General features: G+C 45.0%; 1 protein-coding gene across 1 annotated transcript; it reads right to left on the bottom strand.

Moving 5' to 3' along the window:
• Positions 1 to 10,807: 10,807 nt before the first annotated feature.
• Positions 10,808 to 11,701, bottom strand: LOC142827527 (taste receptor type 2 member 7-like). Its single transcript, XM_075923130.1, has one exon. It carries the CDS (start codon positions 11,699 to 11,701, stop codon positions 10,808 to 10,810), a length of 894 nt encoding a protein of 297 aa, XP_075779245.1.
• Between the last annotated feature and the right edge of the window lie 10,636 nt (positions 11,702 to 22,337).

Genomic DNA, 22,337 nt, shown 5'->3' with positions numbered 1-22,337 from the left:
TACAGGCAATCCAGGAAGTTTTTGGAGAATGTTGGGGATAACTTCTTGGTACAAGTGCTGAAGGATCCAACCAGGGGCCGTGTGCGCACCTTGACCTTCTGCTCACAAACAGGGAGGAACTAATAGGGGAAGTAGAGGGGGGTAACAACCTCAGAAGCAGTGATGATGAGATGGTAAATCTGACCAAACAAAGAAAAGAGAGTAGTAAAATACACACCTTGAACTTCAGAAAAGCAGATTTTGACTCCCTCAGAGACCTGATGGACAGAATCCCCTGGGATGTTAACATGAAGGGGAAAGGAGTCCAGAACAGTTGGCAGTATTTTAAAGAAACTTTATTGAAAGCACAGAAAGAAACCATCCCTTTGTATAGCAAGAGAGGCTAACTTGGTAGGAGCTTACAGGGGAACTCCTTGGTGAACTTAGGCACAAAAAGGAAGCTTACAAAAAGTGGAAATTTGGACAAATGAGCAGGGAGGGGTATAAATATATAGCTCGAGAATACCGGAGGGTTATCAGGAAGGAATTGCAACTGGCAAAGAATGTCAAGGCTAATAAGAAAGGTTTCTACAGGCATGTTAACAAGAAGAAGGGGATCAGAGAGGGTGCAGGGCCCCTAGTGGATGAAGGAGGTAACCTAGACACAGATGTTGTGGGGAAAGCTGAAGTACCCAATGCTTTCTTTGCCTCTGTATTCACAATCAAGGTCGGCTCCCGGACTAATGACACAAGATGGGATGAAGATGGACAGCCCTTGGTGGGTAAAGAACAGGTTAGGAACTATTTAGAAAAGCTAAACATACACAAATCCATAGGTCCAGACTTAATCCGAGGGTAATGAGGGAGTTGGAAAATGTCATTGAGGAGCCTTTGGGCATTATCTTTGAAAAATCGTGGAGATGGGGAGAGATTCCGGATGATTGGAAAAAGGCAAATGTAGTGCCCATCTTCAAAAAAGGGAAGAAGGAAGGTCCAAGGAACTATAGGCTGGTCAGTCTTACCTCGATTCCTGGAAAAAAAATAGAAGGGATCCTTAAGGAATCCATTTTGAGGCACTTGGAGGAGAGGAAAGTGTTCAGGAATAGTCAGCATGATTCACAAAGGGCAAGTCGTGCCTGACCAGTCTGATTAGCTTCTATGATGAGGTAACTGGCTCTGTGGACATGGGAAAGTCAGTGGATGTGATATACCTTGACTTTAGCAAGGCTTTTGATAGGGTCTCCCACTATACTCTTGCCAGCAAATTAAGGAAATGTGGATTGGATAAATGGATAGTAAGATGGAAAGAAAGATGGCTACAAGGCCAGGATCAGCGGGTAGTGATCAACGGGCTCAATGTCAGGATGATGGTCGGTTTCTAGCAGAGTGCCCCAAGGTTCAGTTCTAGAACCGGTTTTGGATGAGGGGATGGATTGCACCCTCAGCAAGTTTGCTGATGATACTAAGCTAGGGGGAGAGGTAGATATGCTTGAGGGCAGAGATAGGGTACCGATTGACTTAGACAAATTGGAGGATTGGGTCACAAGAAATCTTATGAGGTTCAGCAAGGACAAGTGCAGAATCCTGCACTTGGGACGGAAGAATCCCAAGCATTTTTACAGGCTGATGACCAACCAGCTAAGTAATAGTTCTGCAGAAGAGGACCTGGGGGTTACAGTGGATGAGAATCTGGATATGAGTCAACAGTGTGCCCTTGTAGCCAACAAGGGTAATGGCATATTAGGTTGCATTAGGAGGAGCATTGCCAGCAGATCCAGAGATGTGATTATTCCCCTTTATTCGGCTCTGGTGAGGCCACATCTGGAGTATTGTGTCCAGTTCTGGGCCCCCCACTACAGAAAGGATGTGGACACATTGGAAAGGATCCGGCAGACGGCAACCAAAATGATAAAGGGGCTGGAGCATATGACCTACGAGTAGAGGCTGAGGGTATTGGGTCTATTTAATCTGCAGAAGTTAAGAGTGAGGGGGGATTTGATACCAGCCTTCAATTTCCTGAAGTGAGGTTCCAAAGAGGATGGAGAGAGGCTGTTCTCAGTAGTGACAGATGGCAGAACAAGGAGCAATGGTCTCAAGTTCTGGTGGGAGAGGTTCAGGTTGGATAATAGGAAAAACTATTTCACTAGGAGAGTGGTAAAGCACTGGAATGGGTTACCTATGAAAAGAGTGGAGTCTCCATCCCTAGAGGTGTTTAAGTTTTGGCTTGACAAAGCCCTGGCTGGGTTGATTTAGTTGGCATTGGTCCTGCCTAGAGCAGGGGGCTGGACTTGATGACCTTCTGAGTTCTCTTCCAGCTCTATGGTTCTATGATTCTATTATCCTGCTGGTCATTCCTCGTGTAATATCGGACTGCTGCACTGTGAATCGATTGTCACAGCTCTCCTGCAAGATAAGAGCATATTGTTATTCTCCTTTTAGTGGAGAAACTGAACCAGAGATTAAGTCTCTTGCCACAGGCTCAATTCTGGCATCTTAGCTATAATGTGTGAAGAAATGAGGTCATCACTCACTCTTACACAACTAAAAATATTAAACCAAGTGTATGAACTGCAATGTGTGTGTGAAGCTTTTCTATCTCAGAAGAACCACCTCTGGCAACATACTTCCGAGATTTGCAATGGGTTACCAAACTTCCATATTTGGCAGATAATTTGATCACTTCAATCCGTTCATTCTCTCCATGCAGAGAGGTATACTGAGTGTCTTTGTATTGGCCGACAAAATCATGTCCTTGAGAAAAAGTGCTAAGTCTGGAAAAAGAGAGTTGGGTATGATGGTTATGACATCTTTGGCATTTCTGGCAATTCAAGACAATGCAGGTAACAGTCTGCCTCTCTTATGTGAAATAATTGCATCGCCTCTAAAATCAACTGTCCAAAAATTTGAGGAACATGTCCTATTAGAATCTAATCCATGGAAATGAAAGCAATGGGCTTGTTGTGATCCATTTGCCTCTCTAGAATCTGAAGCCTACCTGTTACCAGCATTAAAAGGCCAAGTTGCTGGAATTGTCAATTAATGTGGCTCTGAAGTAACAATTTCATGAAGTAACTCTACCTTTTTTCTGGCTCAAAGTCACAAATGAATACTCAAAACTCAGTGAACTTGCCATCAAAACTCCCTCCCCCCTTGTATTCCACAAACATCTGCAAAACTGTAATTTCAGGAAGGACCATAATGAAAACCCTACAATCAACTGAGCACTGGAAAGACACTCCAAAGCTATGTCTACAGTGTCAGCTTCTTGCTCAAGAACAGACGTTGTTGCGCAAAAACTTGCCTGCTGTCTACACTGCATGCACGTTCTTGCGCAAGTAAATTTACAGTATGGCATTGTAAACCAGGGCTTCTTCCGGAAGAGTTATTCCTCTCCCCACAAGGAATAAGCTCTCTTAGGCAAGAGCTCTTCCACAAGAAGGCTGCATAGTCAGGCAACACAAATTTCTTCTGCAATAAGCCCCTATCATTAAAATGGCCAGCAGAACTTTCTTGCTCAAGGGGGCATCGACACTCTCATGGATGATCTTGCGCAAAAGCACATCTCTTGTGCAAAAGCACATGGCAGTGCAGACACACTCTTGTGGAAGACTTTTTACAGAAAAAGTCTTCCACAAAACTTTTTTTGTGCAAGAAGCTGCCAGTGTAGATGTAGCCCAAGTGTTCTTGTCAAACATTTTTCCGCAGAATGAAAGATGTGTCTACAAGACAGGCACAAATATCTCATTAACGGGACAATGAGTGAATACGAGTGACTTGTAATGATTTTAACTGAAATCAATAGAATTATCGCTAATGTACAAAATGGAGTATATCATTGTAGACAGAATTATTGACACCCTTCATTTGTATCACATCACCGGTTGGACTGGACTTCATTTTAACAAATTGAACTTTCATTCCACCTCCCTAGGTCACTTCCTACTGGGCTTCCTGAAGCTGCAGTCTATATGGCCACAGAGTCTCTGGGTTCCTTGGTCATTGTAACTTTCTGGAACCCTGACTCCAGCTGATCAGCTCTTAGCAACAGATCTCTGGTCTGAGTCTCAGAATCTCTGGGATTGTAATGGCTTCTGAACTGGAATCTCCACCAAATGTTCTTCCCTTTTGGTAATCAAGCCAAACTGTGCTGGACTGCTCTCCTTTATACTCGCACGGCAGTTGGAGCATGGCCAGCATGGTGCGAGGGACGAGATTGCCTCTGCTCAGTGTGGGATTAACTCATTCCTGTCCATTGTGGGGTGTGCACATTCTCTCACATTTCCTTTGAGTTTTTAAGAACAAAAGGAAACTGCAAGAGCGTCAGTTAGAAAATGTAAGTGTACAATGGTCAGAAATTTAAGTATGATTGTTCTGGAAAACGTAACTATGTCTCATTCCTTACATACTGGAGAAAGGATGGAGGCCGCAGCGGCAGAGCATTGGGCAAAGGGGAGAGGGGAGGGAGGAGGCAGGCAGGATGCCAGAGTCACATTATGATGTCACTGTGTCATCTCACAGGAAAAATGTGTATATATATATATATATATATATATATGTAAGAGACTGATTCAGCACAGCACTGTAAGCTTCCAAAGCATTCTGTGGTATGGAGATTGGGGTACTCACCTGGAGTGTAAGTGCCCTTGAATCACATCCCTGCTATGCGAGGCGGGGGCGGGGGGGCTCTGTTGTGTGAGAGCAGAGCCCTTGTGGCTATTAAAGAGGACATTGGCAGCCTCTTTTAATTGAAGAGGAATTGTTGTTGGGAAGAAAACACCCACACACTACTCCCTTTTGTCCATCATGATCAGGATACAGGTGCAGGTTGTGACAGACCTCAGGGTACTCCCCTGCTCTGTTGAGGGATGTGAACTGGGGGCTCCCACCTCCTGGGGATCGTCACTGGTGAGCAATCCCTGTCTGAAGCCCCTCCCCACCCCCAAAAAGACAACAGTCTCTTGAGACAGAGAGGGGTTTAGACAAGGGTGGCCCACCGCAGAGGACACTCACTTAGGAGCAGGGATATTAGCGTATAGTCACATAAATGATTAACTGATAAGCCTTATTAAGACTTATTTATGAATCAAAATGACCATGTGCAACTCTCCTCCCACCGCCCACCGCCCCCCACTATTGCTGTCTGTGTCAGAGGCTGTAAGGGGAGGGAGGCAGGAAATTCATTTGTCCAGCCATCTGGGAGAGAAGGAATGTTGTTCCCGTCAGGGCTGTTGTCAACAGGTGGGTAAACGGGAGTAGAGGTAGACAAAAAGGACAGAAAAATGTTGGAAGGACAGGTCTGGCAAGCTGAAAGGCTTTTCACTGTTAACAGATCCACTTCAGAGGACAAGTCACCAGTCTGCAAGCTACAAATGAAGCACGGGAAATTTGAATCCCCACTTCATTTGCAATTTTGATATGTCTACTTTAAATCCCTTTATCAAAAACGCGATGTAGTTTAGACATACCCTTAGGGTTTGTCTACACTGTGGGCTTCTTGCGCAAGATTGGCCGTTCTTGCACAAAAACTTGCAGAGCGTCTACAACGCATGCATGTTCTTGCACACATAAATTTACAGTAAGGCATCAGAACTGAGGGCTTCTTGCGCAACAGCTGTGATCTCCATATAAGGAAGAAGTTTTCTTGCGCAAAAGGCCAATGTGGACAGGCAGCCAAGCGTTTTCGCGCAAGAACTGGCCTCCCAGGAAAAAACTCAGGTGGCAGCTTGGACGCTCTATACTTGCACTCCAGCTCGCTATGTCCTGCTCTGTCGGACCCACCCTTAAAGACACAAGCACCCTGCAGATTCCACGTGGCAGCAGCAGTACACTCAGCAGCATCACTATGCAGCTCTGCCCTGCTGCACCCAGGAGCCCAAATGTCTGCTCCAGAGGTCCCCTGAGAGCCTGCACCCTCCTCCCAGCAGCCACCCCAGGGCTCCCAGCAGCCACGGAGGGGCACAAAGTGACATGCCCCTTGCTGGTCCAGGGCTAAGGTGGAGCCCCCCCCGGACCTTTGGGCGCAAGAGGAAGCCCTCCACGACCCCCCTCCCCCCGATGCCGAAATGCCAACATCTTTGCCCACATGGCCCAGGTGCTCTCTGAACAGGGACCACCAGCCCGGACTCTTGAACAGGGCTGAGCCAAGGTCAAAGAGTTGCGCCTGGGCTACGTCAGGGCCACTGGGGGGGGGGCCCAAAAGGGAGCCAGGAGCAGTCACCTGTCACCACTGTGACTGGGTGCATGCCATCCTGGGTGACATGGTGGCGCAAGGGCCTTCATCAGCAGTGGACACTGGCCTGCGCACCCCAGTGGTCAGGCCACCAGGCCTATAAAGGAAGGTGACCTAACCAGTGACTCTGAGGACGAGGGAGGCGACCGCAGCACCACTGTCACCCTGCACCTCAAACCAGTGCCTAGTAAACATGATATCTTCCGGAACTCGTCTGAGGCTGGCGACGGAGCCACTGGTGAGTGTAGGGCTTCTCCCTTGCAAGCAGAAGGGGAGGCAGGTGCCCGGGGAGGGAGCATCAGGCAGGCAGTTCGCACTGCACCCCGTGCAGCAGTACATAGTATGTGCAACCTCGTGCAGACTGACTGTGTGGCACGTCGATATGGCAGGCAGCTCCAGGGCATGCCTGGGACCCTGCTGCTCTCACACATCCTGCCCGGGGGGAGGGTGTGCGCGCAGTGCTATGCAGCCAGACGCCGCATGCCAAATGGGTAAGACACAGACAAGGGGTCTGCATTAAAGTGATGTCTCCCAAGGGTTACACTCCCATGGTGGATCACTTCTCTCCCATGATTTGGAGCTAGACCTTCTATGTGAACACACCCAACAGGGGACCGATTGGGCCCAAGCCGCAGTTGCGTGGCATCACACCAGGCTCAGGGAAGAGGGCACAGGGCTGAGGGGCACTGTGGGCAGGACTGACTGACTGCCTCACCGTTTTCTGTGTTCTCTGCAGCAGCGCCAGCCGGGAGCCAGGGATCCTCCAGCCCTGCAGAGGCGGCACCAACCACCCAGGGACCAGTCCGGCTGGCCAGGCAGCGCAACCAGCTACTCTGGCGTCATGCCCAGGCCATCGAGAGACTGGAGCAGGCGGTCACCAGCAAGCTGCAGGACGACTGGGAATGGCAACAGCAGGCATAGGGCCAGTTCCTGCAGTGGTGCGACTGCATTTGCAACAGCATTGCTACACTAACCTCCCACATTGGCCATGCTGTGCACTCCTGCCACCATTGCTATGCCCCCTCTGGTTGCCCCTCTGGCCACTGTTGCCATGCCCCCTCCTGCTGCACCCCGTCCTGCCTGCCTCCCGGTGCTGCCTGCTGCAACCCGGCCTGAAGGGCGCCGAGGCCTCCGCAGCTGCAGAGGCACTGGCAGAAGCCACCCCTCCCACCACTAACTCCCTCTCCCAGTTGAGGTCCTCTCCCTCCTCCCCCTCCCAGTTGAGCGCGCACATCTACTGCCCACCCTTCGCCCCCATGTAAATAATACAGTTTTTGGTTTGTTTAACGAACAGTTGTGTTTATTTGAAGGATAGTGAAGTGGGAGAGGGAAGGGTTGAGCATGGGAAGGAGATGTGGATGCCAGACAGAAGCGACCCTAGTGTGGGGCCTGAAGGAACATCTCCTTGAGGGCCTCCAAGATGCTCACCCCGTCGTGGTGCGCCTACAGATGGTGGCTGTGCGGGGCTGCTCAAATGCCCGTCCCTCGCCTGCCATCCACCCCTTCCGCTCCACTACGTTGTGAAGCACGCATCACACTGCCACAACCTCTGTGATATTCTGCTCACCCGTTTCGAGACAGGTGAGCAGACAACAGAATCTCGCCTTCAGCCATCCAAAGACACACACAACCTGGTTGCGGGCCCGGTTCAGGTGCTGTTTTAATGTTTCCCTGCTAGGGTCCATCTGTCCGGTGTATGGCCACATCAACCAGGGCATGAGGGGGTAGGCCACATCCCCCACAATGCATAGAAACATATGGACGTCCCCAGCCATCAATTCCCACCGGGAGAAGAAAGTGCCCACCTCCATCCTGCAAGACAGGCTGGAGTTTCTCAGGATGCAGGTATCACGTGCCCTGCCCAACCACCCGCCATAGATGTTCGTGAAGTGGCCACACTGATCCACAAGGGCCTGGAGCACCACGGAGAAGTAATCCTTCTGGCTGATGATGTGGACCACTCTATGCTCCGGGCCCGGATGGGGATGTGGGTCCCATTCACAGCTCCCCCACAGTTGGGGAACTCCAGGACAGAAAAGCCAGTCACAGTTGTGTCCACGTTCTGTAGGCAGATGACCCTCTTGAGCAGGATGTCATTGATGGCTCTGAAAATCTGCAGAAGGGCACACAGAAACACAGGGAATGCCCAGAATGAGGCAGGGTGGGCTCATAAGCCTTTGATGGGTCCCCTCCCATGATTCCCTATCCCCTGAACATACCAAGGCCCGTCACCACAAAGATCCCCCCAAACCAGCAGGGCTATGTGAGGGAGGGATGGCACAAGCCCGTGGGTGATTGGGCTTCCCCCAGTCCGCCTGTTCCCCTCCCCAGCCTGAAGTCCTCTCTTTCCTGGGGGAGGGAGTAGAATCCCCCCAAGGACTTTACCTGCATAAAGATGGTACCCAATGTGGACCTGCCCATCTCAAACTGCTATGCCACCGAGCGGTAGCTATCCAGGGTGGCCAGCTTCCACAGTGCGCTGGCAACCCTCTTGTTCATGGGGATGGCGGGCCACAGCTGAGTGTCGCGTCTGAGCAGCACAGGGGCGAGCCAGGCACACAAGTCCAGGAACGTCTGCTTCTGCATCTTAAAGGTCTGGAACCACTGCTGATCGTCCCCTTGGTCCAGGGACAGTTGGTCCCACCAGTCAAAACTGATGTCGAATCACAAGTATTACCCCTCTACGGTCGGGTGGGGATGCCACAGGGAAGCCACTGCATCCGGGGAGAGGGAGTCCAGAGTGAGCTCAGTGATGGCAGTATGGAACAGCAGCTGCAGGCACTCCAAAATGGCCGTGTGGGGCCTGAGCAGACATAAGGCCATCCCTGGCTCCATGGCACAGCAAGTAGGAGTGACAATTCTCCAAAAAGGCACTAGGGCACAAGCTATGGTTTAAAGAGACTGAGGGCAACCACAACAGGCACTGCTACAGCTTTCCATCCCTATAAGAGGGCCCAAAGCACTCAGCAGCAGAGAAACAGCTGTCCAGGGAGATCCCTTTAAGCACGTGACTCAGAGGAGCTCCAGCCCCCGCCCTTGGAAGGTACTGCTGCACTTTTGCCCTGTCCAAAGGGTTCCAGGGGGAGGTATTTGTGCAAGAGCATCCTGCCAGAATAGACACACTCTTGCGCAAAAGCACATGGCTTTTGCGATGCACTTTGACCAGAGTGGACGCACTTTTGTGCAAGAACTCTTGGTTCTTGCGCAAGAAGCCTGCAGTGTAGACATAGCCTAAGGGTTTCCAGCAAGGGTTGCACAGGGTCAACCTCCCTATATTCAAGTACAAATATAAACTGAAATAAAAAGTCATTTAATTAAATTTACTTCAAAATCTATTTCCTTTAAAATATAAATAAAATTTCCTTTAAAATCTAAATGTTTACAATGTAACATAGCTATTTTATGACCCACAGAAGTTATCTTCACAATTAAAATAAACATAAAACCAGAAGTAGATTTGAACAGTTCAGCCCACACAAAACACAGAAAGATGAAATTGGGAGATCTCAAAATCTTGGGTTTAGATCTCCTATGTCTCAGTTAGTGGTTTTGATCACCAGATCAGCACCATTTTCTGAGTCAGAAACATCTTTCCTTCACTTGCCTGTAGAAATCCTTAGGTAGAATCCGCACAGACGCTTCCTCTGCTGTGCATCACTGCTAGACAGTCAGCTAACTGACTAGTTAATCAGCTAGCTACATCACAAATAAATAGCTGGAAAGAAAAGCTCATTACAAGAAATACAAAAACTGAGAACAAAATAGAATTGACTCTTTCCCCATTTAAAGAAAAGCTGATGAAACATGCTAGTAGAGAAAGTTCACCTTAACAGTTTGGCTAAAATCCAAACAACATTCAAAATGTAAAATTAAAACAGAAGTTATTCTTCTCTCCCACTTTTCCTTTGCTATATGTAACAGGGAGCGATGGGAAAGAACACGCATGCACACAAGCCCTCTCACTTCTGGCTGGTGAGGGGAAGAGGAGAGAAGTAATTCACAAAACCTGTGTAAATGCTTCAGAGGGGTAGCCGAGTTAGTCCGCAACTGGAAAAGTTTAAAAAGGAAAAAATAGTCTTGCAGCACTTTAAAGACTAAAAAACCACGTAGATGATATCTGTGTGGTTTCCCCTCACTCCCTGATAGTCAGTGGAATAGGAAGAAAAACAAACAGGATCCTGGTATACATGGCTGCTGTCCCCACTGGTCTCTCAAAATGGTGCCCTTGCTCCTGAGGTCATTTCCAACTCTAATCTTCTATGATTCTATGAAGATTCCAGTCCATATTGCTCATTTTAGGACCTCTGAATGACTAGATATTTGTACCAGTTCCAGGGCTCCTCAATCTCAGGTAATCTAGCTCACAGTCAACAGTATTTTGCTCTTGACTTGCATGAAGTATGAAACATTTAAGAAATGAACATTTAAGAAAAAAGAATTATGCCATCCTAATGATAACACAGTCCTCTACCACTATGCTGAAGAAGCAAAGCTCTGAATGGAAGTCATCTATTTTAGGGTTTGGAGAAGTGGGAAAAATTATTTAATCAAGAAAGAGGAAAAAATGGATGGTTTTGAGGCGTTTCATCATAAGTAGCTTTATGAAACCTCATCTCTCAGCCTGCACCTGGCACAATGTAAAGCCCTCATTGCTACCTTCTTCAGTTTGGGATTACTTAGAACTAGGATAACAGAATGCCCAGCGGGATAAGCAACCATTATCGCAATACACCACATCGCGTTGGAGAGGCTGTTGGAAAATAATCCCGTGAATAATATTACTTGTGCCACAAAATAAGTAATGTGGAAGAAAATAAAAGAAAGCTGTCCTTGAATTGCTCTAACATGAACCTGAGTAACAGTGTCCCTGCAGCGGCCCGTGTTTTTTTCCATCCTTTTGGTGTGTCTCCACAGAGACATGATTAACAGTGCAGAGGAAACAATAAATATAATGAAGGGAAAGGAATGGCTAAGCATGTACAAAACGAAAAGTCCAGAAGAAAAGTTAGCGTAGTATGTCCACTCCCCTGTGGTGTTTCCTGATAGATAAGTCACTGAATTGTTTATGTACTTTCTATTTACGGAATTGACTGAAGGAAGACTGGTGACAAAGGAGACCAGAAGGGTTCCCATGAGTAGCTGTGGCATTAACCCCAATATTTTACACTTTAGCCAGAAGAAGAGAGGTTGGCTGAAGTTGGCGATCTTTGCACAGTAGAAGACACTCAACCAGGTGGCGAACCAGAGACTGAGAGTATTTACAAAATTTGAGACAAAATTGATGGTTCCCATCAAAGCAAGAAATGCATTGTCCTCAGAAAACATTTGATAGACGGCACTATTAATGATTATCATGCACTGTAAGAAAAATCTGGAGATACCCAAGCTAGTCAGGATCATGTCACAATAGCTCAGATTTCTGCTTCTGATCCACTCTAGGCAATTCACAACAACCATCAGTCCGTTTGCTATCATCCCTACAATGAGCTCCATTCCTAAAATGATCAAAGCAATAAAAATGAAAAACATGTTTCTCTGCGTAGTCACCAAAGTTGCCCAGCTTCTGAAGCTCCAAGAGAAATTGTCCCAATGCCTCACGGAAGTACTGACTTCTGGTGCTTATCTGCTCTGCAGTGCTCTGCCTTTGTATCACAGCCGAAGGTGAGAGGGGAGAGGTTTTCAGCTACTGAACACAGAAGACTCAGCTGTGTGAGCTGGGATGCAATGCAAATCTCAGACAGATTTTATTACATTTGCAATGATGTATTCCTTTCTGGTGCCTTTTATTTGTATATCCCCTTCCCTGACTGTCTTCACGGACATTTTTCTATTCATTTGCTTTCCTGATTTTTATTAGTATCAGTTTAATTCTGGCTTCTAGTTGGGACAATGCTGGATACTACTCCTAGGTTGCTCCCATTGCACAACACAGCCACAAGATTTCCATAAGCCTGTGTTCAAAAGCATCAGTTTTTTTCTACATAGTTTGCATTGGCTCCCTGCTGGTAGCATACTCCAAAGCTAGTTTTCAGTTTTAATAGTTAAAGATTGACGTGATCTGCCTGGAAAGTGCAGGTACATTTTTTCTGAATGCCAATCCACAAATGCCCTAACTCCCCCAGTTAGTCCAGACAAGAACTCTTAATGCATCACCTGGCTCTGTCTCTTAGCATGACTCCTGCCAAAGGGCAAGAAAACCTTCTCATAATTCCAGGAAGTATGTGACTAGTCTACAGGCCATGATAGCATCTCTTCTAAAAGTAGGCTCTATCAGCAGGAAGGTACCTCAATCACAATGGAGACCTAGCTGCAGTGAAATGGATGCAAATCAGTGTAGGGTTGCATTGCAAATTATTTATACCAAACAAATCTTTGTATTTTGCATATAAATTGTTATGTAGATGTAGTGCTAGCAAACAGCAAGTGACATGTTCTTTTCTTGTTGTTTGGAGTTTTAGAATCAGAATTGTACTTTTTGTGGGTAGAGGTGGAGGGGGTTTGCAGGCAGTGGCTGCAGGTGCAATGGTTAAGATCGTGAAAAAAATGGATGCCTGAAATCAGGTTTCTAGTTCGTATTTAGACACCTAAAAGTAAGTTGAAACAATTTCATACTGTAGAACATCACACAGTCCTCATCAAAGCCCATCTGCAAATGTCAAGATTGTGTTCCTTGTGAAATGTTAAAGGAAAGTTAGGTTGCAAAATTAAATAGTGAAAAGTTCAGAAATACCCATGAAATCTTAGCTCTGTCCCACTGTGTGTATGCATTATGCAACAGCCTTTTAATTACATGATGCACATTATTTTTTCCACATTACATACACAGAATGAAGGGAATGAAAGCAGTTATCATAATGTATGTCCACATCTTTTTTTTAGTGTACCCCATCCAAACCCTGCACTCAGTTATTAATATCCTCATGGGCATTCCTCAAGTAATATCTCACGGCTGCACAAACATTAATGAATTGATTGTCACAGCTCTCCTGCAAGATAAAAGTATATTGTTATTTTCCTTTTAATAGTGAACTGAACCACAGATAAAAGTCTCTTGCCTCAGAATTTTGTGAAAGCAAAGAGACTTAATTCTGGCATCTTTGCTACAATGTGTGAAGAAATGAGGTCATCACTCACTCTTACACAACTAAAAATATTAAACCAAGTGTATGAACTGCAACGTGAGTGTGAAACTTTTCTATCTCCGAAGAACCACCTCTGGCAGCATACTTCCAAGATTTTCAATGGGCTGCCATACTTCTGTCTTTGGCAGATAAATTTGATCACTTCAATCCTTTCATTCTCTCCATGCAGAGAGGTATGTAGAGTGTGTTTGTATTGGCCGACAAAATCATGTCCTTTAAAAAAAAATGCTCAGTCTGGATAGAAAGAGTTGGGCACGACAGTTATGAAATGTTCCCATCTTTGGTAGTGCTGGCAATTCAAAACAATACAGATATCAGTCTGCCTCTCTTATGTGAGGCCTCCTCTCTAAAATCAACAGTCCAAAAATTTGAGGAACATTTCCTATTAGAATCTAATCCATGGAAATGAAAGCAATGGCCTTATTGTGATCCATTTGCCTCTCTAGAATCTGAGGCCTCCCTGTTACCATCATTAAAGGACAAGTTGCTGGAATTGTCAAATGATGTTGCTCTGAAGTTACAATTTCATGAAATAAACTCTACCTTTTTTACTTTTTTACAAGTGAATACCCAAATCCCAGTGACCTTGCCGACAAAACTTTCCTCCCATTGCATTCCACGTAATTCTGCAAACTTGGATTTTCAGGAAAGACCATAATGAAAACACTGCAACCAACTGAGCATTGGAAAGACACTCCATGTGTTCTTGTTAAACATTTATCCGCAGACTGAAAGACGTGTCTACAAAATAGGCACAAATATCTCATTAACAGCAGAACGAGTGAATGTGGGTGACAATTTTTTTAAATTGAAATCAATAGAATTATCTGTAATGTACAAAATGAAGTACAGTATATCATTGTAGACAGAATTATTGTCACCCTTCATTTGAAATAATGGTTAAAAATCAGGTTAACATTTTTGTATCACATCACCGGCTGGACTGGACTTCATTTTAACAAAATGAACTTTCATTCTACCTCCTTAGGTCACTTCCTACTGGGCTTCCTGAAGCTGCAGTCCATATGGCCACAGAGTCTCTGGGTTCCTTGGTCATTGTAACTCTCTGGAACCCTGACTCCAGCTGATCAGCTTTTGGCAACAGATCTCTGGTCTGAGTCTCAGAATCTCTGGCTCCTTCCAGAAAGGGATGTAATGGCTCCTGAGCTGAAGCCCCCACCAAATGTCCTTCCCTTTTGGTGGTCAAGCCAAACTGAGCTGGACTGCTCTCCTTTATACTTGCACAGCAGTTGGAGCATAGCGCAAGGGATGAGATTGCCTCTGCCCATAGTGCGGGATGTGCACATCCTGTCACATTTCCTTTGAGTTTTTAAGAACAAAAGGAAACTGCAAGAGTGTCAGTTAGAAAATGTAAGTGTATAACGGTCAGAAATTTAAATATGATTGTTCTGGAAAATGTAACTCTGTCTCATTCCTTAGACACTGTCCAGTAGATCATCATACAGTAATCCAAAGTGTAATGTGTAGAAATGAGCAATGACGCTTACAAGTGTATTTAATCTTTCCCAAAGGCAGTGATGCTCAGCTGCAGCTTTGACCCATCTCTACATTGGTAAATTGAGTTACTGGTATGGTGAAAACCTTTACACTGAATTTCCTGATGTTCAGGTTGAAATGTCAACCTTAACACTGCATTAATATGTAGTTTGCACTGAGGCAACATATTATTTATGCAACATATATTGGCTTCAGTATTGAATTATACAGCTTAATACAAATGTCAGGGCACTCAGGCGGTGTCTAGACTACATGGCTCCGTTGATGGAGCCATGTAGATTAGACAGATAGGCAAAGGCAAATGAAGCCGCGATTTAAATGATCGCGGCTTCATTTAAATTTACATGGCTGCCGTGCTGAGCCGACAAACAGCTGATCAGCTGTTTGTCGGCTCAGAACGCTAGTCTGGACGCTCCCCTGCCGACATCAAAGCCCTTTGTCGGCAGCCCTGGTAAACCTCATCCCACGAGGAATAATGGGGCTGCCGACAAAGGGCTTTGATGTCGGCAGGGGAGCGTCCAGACTAGCGCGCTGAGCGGACAAACAGCTGATCAGCTGTTTGTCGGCTCAGCGCGGCAGCCATGTAAATTTAAATGAAGCCGCGATCATTTAAATCGTGGCTTCGTGTGCCTTTGCCAAAAAAACAAATTTACATGGCTCCATTGACGGAGTCATGTAGTTTAGACGTACCCTCAAGTTTTATTAAGCTGTTTACTTTAATTCTGGAAGCTAATCCATGTTGCAGCAATGATTTGAGAAAGAATCTCCCGTCTTTCTGTTTCTAACACTGATCACTTCATGGACCATGGTTAACGAACCATCCATTTTGACTCTCTTACAGTTGTGATTAGGAACAATTTTGAAGTCAAGACTAGTATATTTTTCCCTCCAAAAGCTTTCTTCTATTAGAGTAAGAGTTACATTTACCTTCTATGCAACCTACCCTATTTTCTCTCTCAAGTTAATAAACCGTGGAACAAGATGGAGTTTAGGTCAGCTGTTGGCATTAACTTTCCTGCTTCCTAAACACTACCAGAAATAATGCACTAGATTCACCAAATCCGACTAGGGAAAAAGAAAGATTGGCTCCGTACACCACAATCTATACTGTGTGGAGATGGAAACCCTGAACATAGGGGCCTTTAATTTGAGTGACATATGCCGTAGGTCTCATTCTGCCAATACTAAAACATAGTTTGAATTTCCAAACACAGATGACAGTTTCCTAAGTCAAAATGCTTTGCAGCTGATGCAGAGGAATTCTTTGTAAGACATCTTAAATAAAGAACTCCTCTGAAAACATCCACTCAATGGGTAGCAGCAGTCAAAAAAGCAAACAGAATTTAAAAAATCATTAAGGGAAGGATAACAAGACTGGAAATATCATACTGCCTCTATATAAATCCATTGTACACCCACATATTCAATATTGCATGTAGATGTGGGTGTCCTGTCTCAAAAATATATATTGGAATTGGAAAAAGTTCAGAAAAGGGAAACAAAAACTTTTGTGGCATGGAACCACTTTGGTGGAAAGATAAACAAGACAGAAACTTTTTAGCTTGGAAAAGAGCTGACTAAGGAGATATTTGACAGATCTATAAAATCATGACTGGTGTGAAGAAAGTAAATAAGGAAGCGTAATTTACTCATAACACAAGAGCTAGGGAACACCAACTGAAATTAGTAGACAGAAGGTTTAAATTAAACAAAAGGAAGGGTTTTTTTCACACAATGCACAGTCAGTCTGTGGAACTCTTTGCCAGAGGATACTGTGAAAGCCAAGACTATATATTTAAAAAAAAGAGGTAGATAAATTCATGGATGATAGGTCCATCAATGGCTATTAGCCAGGATGGGCAGGGGTAGTGTCCCTAGCCTCTGTTTAACAGAAGCTGGGAACATGTTATTTCTGTTCATTCCCTCTAGGGCACCTGGCATTGGCCACTGTCAGAAGACAGGATACTGGGCTAGATGGACCTTTGGTCTGACCCTGTATGGCCATTCTTATGGTCTAACTGATCATAGAACTAAAATGTAATGGTAATTTAAGTCCAAGTGATCACGTGCAAATAGAATATAATCCAGACTGGTAATATACCTAGTGCTTTAACAGTGCCAGTTTAACAAATCTGAAAACAAGTATGAACCCAATCAACATGGAGTAAGAATTTAATCAGAAAAATATGAATGATAATTTGGAAAAATTTAAGAACAATTTATGAGGATGCCAAAAAAGCCACAAATCACGCAACCAAGAAAGAAGGTCATATTAGGTAAAAAAGAATTCTGAATTAGAGAGGCAGTGAAGGCAATATATATTAAACAATGTGTACGTGTGCATGTGTAACAAATTGAAGAAAAGGGAAGCTGGTGATAATGAACATAAATTTAAAGTTAGAAATTATAAAAACTTGATAGAGGAAGCCAAGGGACACATGGAGACATCTCCGGCCATCAGAGCAAAGGACAATAAGTAAGATACTATGAACAAAAAGCATCATGAAAATGATATTGTTCCATTAGTACAGTGGTTTCCAAACTAGGGGTCGTGACCCAGCACTGGAGAGTGGAATGTCAGACACTGGGGCTCATTGCTTCAGGGTGATCAGGTGACCAGTGGGGGTGCTCAGGCAGGCTACCTGCTCGTCCTGGCACCGCAGATGTGGAATGCCCCAGAAGCAGCTGGCAATAGGCCTGGCTCCTAGGTGGGAGTGGAGAGAGCGCAAGGCTACTCACACTGCCCCTGCCCTGAACACTGGCTCTGCACTTCCATTGGCTGGAAACCTGCTGCTGGCTGCTTCTCTGATGCACATGATCTGGGGTGCCAGGAGAGGCAGGAAACCTTCCTTAGCACCCCTGCTGCATCACTGACTGGGAGCTGCTTGAGATAAGCCCCTTCTGCTCTACTCCTGACACCTCTCCTCTCCTCCCCCCCCCAAGCCAGAATCCCTCTTACACTCCAAAGCTCTCATTCTGAGAACACGCTTTAGTCAAATTATTCCAACCTCTGAGCATGTCCCTGTTTTTCCCTATCCACCATCCTGCCCCTCAGAGCTCTTTCCATTCTGCCCTCCTCCTCAGCCTGCCTGTTACAGAACAGAAAACTCATGAACCGTGCACATTTCAGCAGAACAATAAACTCTTACATGTAGAGACATTGAAACAGATTCTGCTTCGGTTATTAATGGAAACCTAAACTAACACCACTAATTTCAGTAGAAATACTCGGTATATCCTCTGGTATATAACCCTTCTGCCAGACAGTTGGCAGCAAAGAGGGCTGGGTTCAGTATCTATGGGTTTATTTTCAATAATACCAGCTTGAGCCTCCACCCAGTGACCTGGGATAAATGCACACCATTCCCCTGGGCACCTCTAAGAGACAGTACTTCCCCTCTTACAAGCACAGAGTCAGAGGGTAGCAAACAAAATTTAATAAAACGAGGGAATTAACTCCGCATTAATTTGGGAAAATCCCATAAACCATGAATCCAAACAGCCCATCCCAGTTAAGTTGGGTAGTGCCCTTTCCTGTCAGATTTTTAGGTCCAGCAGCCCAAAAGTCCTTTTAACATGTCCGCTTCTTCTCTGCACCCCACTCTCAGTTGTTATCTTTGGTCAGTGGAGCCCCAGAGTTCAAAAATTCATGTGCAGAGTTCACCTCCTAGCCTGGGTGGAAAAGGAAAGGGGGGGAGGGAGGGAGGGAGAGGGAGAGAAATATTACTAGCTCAGCTGCTCAGGCATTTGCCAGTCATCCTGTTAGCCAAGCCACTCCTCACCAGTTGCCATGCTGCTTCTAGCCAGCAACCATCCATGGCTCCCTGCTGGCTGTGCCACTCCACCCTGATATCTTCATCCCCACCCACACTTAGCATACTTCAGTGATTTCAGCTGTCTCTGGGGAAGCCTCACAGCTGGTGCACAGTAGGCTGTCTTCTTGCACCAGAAACAATGTCTATTACTTCTTCCCTAACAACAAGACGATGGGGATCCAACACCAGCCAAAAGTGATCATTTGGGGCAAGCAATCCCATCATACAGAGCACCTAAGCAGGATGGGTGTTGCCCATGCAAACAAGATCAACTCCTGAAGTGCTCTTCCATAGCGGAGAGCTCATTGGAGCAGACATTTGGCTCCATCTGCTATGTAATAGCTGCACTACACAGAGAAACCTGCAATGTTTGCCACTCCAGTGAGCAAGTGCTTGGTGTTCTTCTGTACTATGTTGTGCAAATCATTCACATTTCTTCACTGAAGGTGTCAAATACAAAGAAACCTTGTGTGTGCAAATCCTAATCTGCAGGATGCACTGCATCACTATTGAGAACCACGACACTTTTGTTATTAAACTTTCACTAACACTGCAGGAAGTGGCAAGCTAAGCTCTTTTCCTTGCTCTTATGAGGTGAGCAGACATTACTGCTATATCGAGGCGCTATGCATCGTGTGAGCACAGCAATGAGCCAGAATGATTCAACCAACAGCTCTGAACATGAGAAGGCGTTTCAGGTCAACTATTTTTCTTAAGCTTTTGACCAGAGTTTAGCATGCAGATGGATACAAGCAATTACCATCTCATAGAACTGGAAGGGACCTTGAGAGGTCATCTAGTCCAGTCCCCTGCCCTCATGGCAGGGCCAAGTACCATCCCTGACACATTTGCCCCAGATCCCTAAATGGCCCCCTCAAGGATTGAACTCACAACCCTGGGCTTAGCAGGCCAATACTCAAACCACTTTCAGTTACAAAGAAGATTAAATGTATTACAGGACTGAGACTCAGTACTTCACGAGAGTTTCTTTGGATTCATTAAGTTGTGTTCTCCTATTCTGTCCTAATGGGGAATTCATTAATGTCACAATTCTTCCAGCCTTAGCTTCCACAGTTGCAAACACTGTTTCTGGGACAGCCAAGCTGAAATTCTGTTCCCTTGGCACCTTCCCAGATGGCTCTTACATTCCAGTGTCCACACAACTGCCAATCTGTGAGCATTGGCAGCCGTGCGCAATATGAAAGGTGTTTTCACACATGAACATGCTACAAGAGGAGCAGTCACAAGGATCCCTTTCAGTTCTGGAAATGCTAAATCACACTCTGTGGCCCACTGAAGTGGTTTTGCTTTCTCACTCAGCCTGTGCAATGCTCCTGTGATTGGTGAGCTCCTATACACACAGTTTCTACAATAGCAGCAGAGCTCCACTAAACTCTACTAATCTGTGAGTGTCAAGGGAGATGACCATTGGTACCCAGCCTCCATTTTTTACTTGAAATTCCTTATTTTACCATTTGTTGTTCAAAACATTCAGTAAACAGACAGAAATCACAAGAAATGTACTAACTAAAATTTCCCCTGAGATGCTGGGTCTCAAAGCAGGTTTCGATCAGTCCAGATCTTTTCCTTGCGGGAGAGCTGGTGTGTTGTTCCATGGAGTAGAAACTCCATGGAGATAGAAGCACTTGTTCACAGCAAATCAACTGCCTCCTAGGAATTTGTTTCACCGGAACCACATCTTTAAAGAAAATTTCCAGACTGAATTGGCAAAAACACTGAATTTGCTAGTATTTTTACATAATGGAATCCAAACAAATTATTGGCTAATCTACTACTGTGGTCATTCAGATGTCTTGAGCAATCCCAGAAATCTACTTCTCAAACCTAGTTTTCCTCACTTTTGGATTGATACCCGTTTCCCCATCCCTGTCTCTATTTGAGACCAGACAGGCCTGAGTTTCAGATCCCCTGTTCCCTAGACTTTTTAGTGTGTTTGAGCATGTTCACCATTCCTGTGAATTCCATGGCTCCCCTTATACATTCATGATTTTCAGCTGCAGGGCGAATGGCATCTGAGCTTTTATGAATTGGTCCACCACTAATTTGTCCTGGTAATCCTCCTGGGACCTGGCTATTCTAAGTCTCCTTAGGTCCTCTTTCTGGGGTCTTTTCTTTCCTCTCTTTTCTAAGACTGCTATGGCTGCTCAGCTCAATCTGATGACTGGCTCCAAACTGCTTATACTGAATTCAGACAATATGCTCTATTTTCCAGTGTAAATTCTCCAGCACCATCAGAGCTGGCCACTCAAATTAGCAGCCAGGAAGCTGCCTCTAGCTTCATCTTTCCAAACATTCATTTGGGGATATGACATTCAACTGAGCCAAATAAGAGTCACAGAGATTTGTTCACTCGGAGAGAATGTTTCTCTCCATTACCTGAGTTGGAACAAACTGATTTCTATCTGCTGGGCCTGTATGGGTTACAAATGGAGTCAAATATATTACTTGAAATACTCTTCAGATGTCCCTCGCTCTTGTTTTAGTTGATTTTTGAACAGCTCCAGCTCTTGTTTTAATTTCTCTTGACCAGTGCTAAATCCCACTTTGATCTTGAATCACTTTGATTTCTGTGAACACCTTTGTTATCTGTTCCCAATGGACTCAGCAAAATACCAGCTCACAATTTCTCTCCTTGGGAGCTCTCTCCTTCCTCTAGTGCCAATGTTGCCCCATTTTCATGAAAAATTAAGTTGGCATGGCCCTGAATATTGTCTGTTTCCATTACAATAAGAAACTGAAGATATGAACTCAGCAATTTTTTTAGTGTTATCTTTCTATTTACAGAAGTGTATAGGAAGTCACGCAGTAGAAAAAAAACATTTCTGGTAGTTTCCCGGATCAAAATTCCCCAGGTCAGTCTCTCCAACAAGTTCTGTGTCTCTGCTTCCTCTCAGTGTCGTACAACTGCTTTTCCAGGCTCTTTTGGCTTTGGGCCTCTAGCTCATAAAGGCAGCAAATAACTTATCCCCTGGATTTGCAATCAAGGAAGCTTAAACTAACATATCTTAGCTCTGATCAGATATGTTCCTTGCAGAGTTTCTCTTTGGGGGGGTGTCTACTATGTAAAAGGACTTAAATGCTCCTTCTATAGAATCTGAAATAATGTTTGGCACAACTATTGATTTTCTTTAAGTAGGTCTATGATTGTCTTTAGGACAAGACTCACCGGTCAGCAGCCATGAGTACCTTTCATAACAACAGGGTAGATTCCCTGGGTCATCTTTTGGTGTTAATTGTTAATGTGACATTCTCGTTTTTTTCATATCAACACCATTCAATGTTCTTGCAGACAACTCGGTTTGGAAGATCTTATCTTGAAGTTTGGGTATGGAAGATCCAGTCCATCTCTTTCATCTTTGAACCCCAGCATGACTGGATATTTTTACTAGTTGAAGGGCTGTCCACTACTCGGTCTCTGGAAATCTAGTTCACAATCAATAGTAGTTTGCTCTTGATTTGCATGAGTTATTAATTCACAAACATTTAAGAAAAAAGAATCATAGTTTTAATTATAACATAGTCCTCTATCACTATCCTCAAGTAGGAAAGATGGAAATCTTCTGATTTTAGGACATATGTGATAAATAGAGAGGATAAAGGAGATGGTTTTGTGGAGTGTCATCACAAGCAATT

Source organism: Pelodiscus sinensis, chromosome 3 (genome assembly GCF_049634645.1).
Source record: "Pelodiscus sinensis isolate JC-2024 chromosome 3, ASM4963464v1, whole genome shotgun sequence".
Lineage (NCBI taxonomy): Eukaryota > Metazoa > Chordata > Testudines > Trionychidae > Pelodiscus > Pelodiscus sinensis.
The sequence above is the reverse complement of the archived record's forward strand: the minus strand, read 5'-3'. Positions and strand labels throughout refer to the sequence as shown.

Coding starts and splice junctions, on each gene's coding strand:
- LOC142827527 (XM_075923130.1), bottom strand. CDS start 11,701: ATGGAGCTCATTGTAGGGATGATAGCAAACGGACTGATGGTTGTTGTG.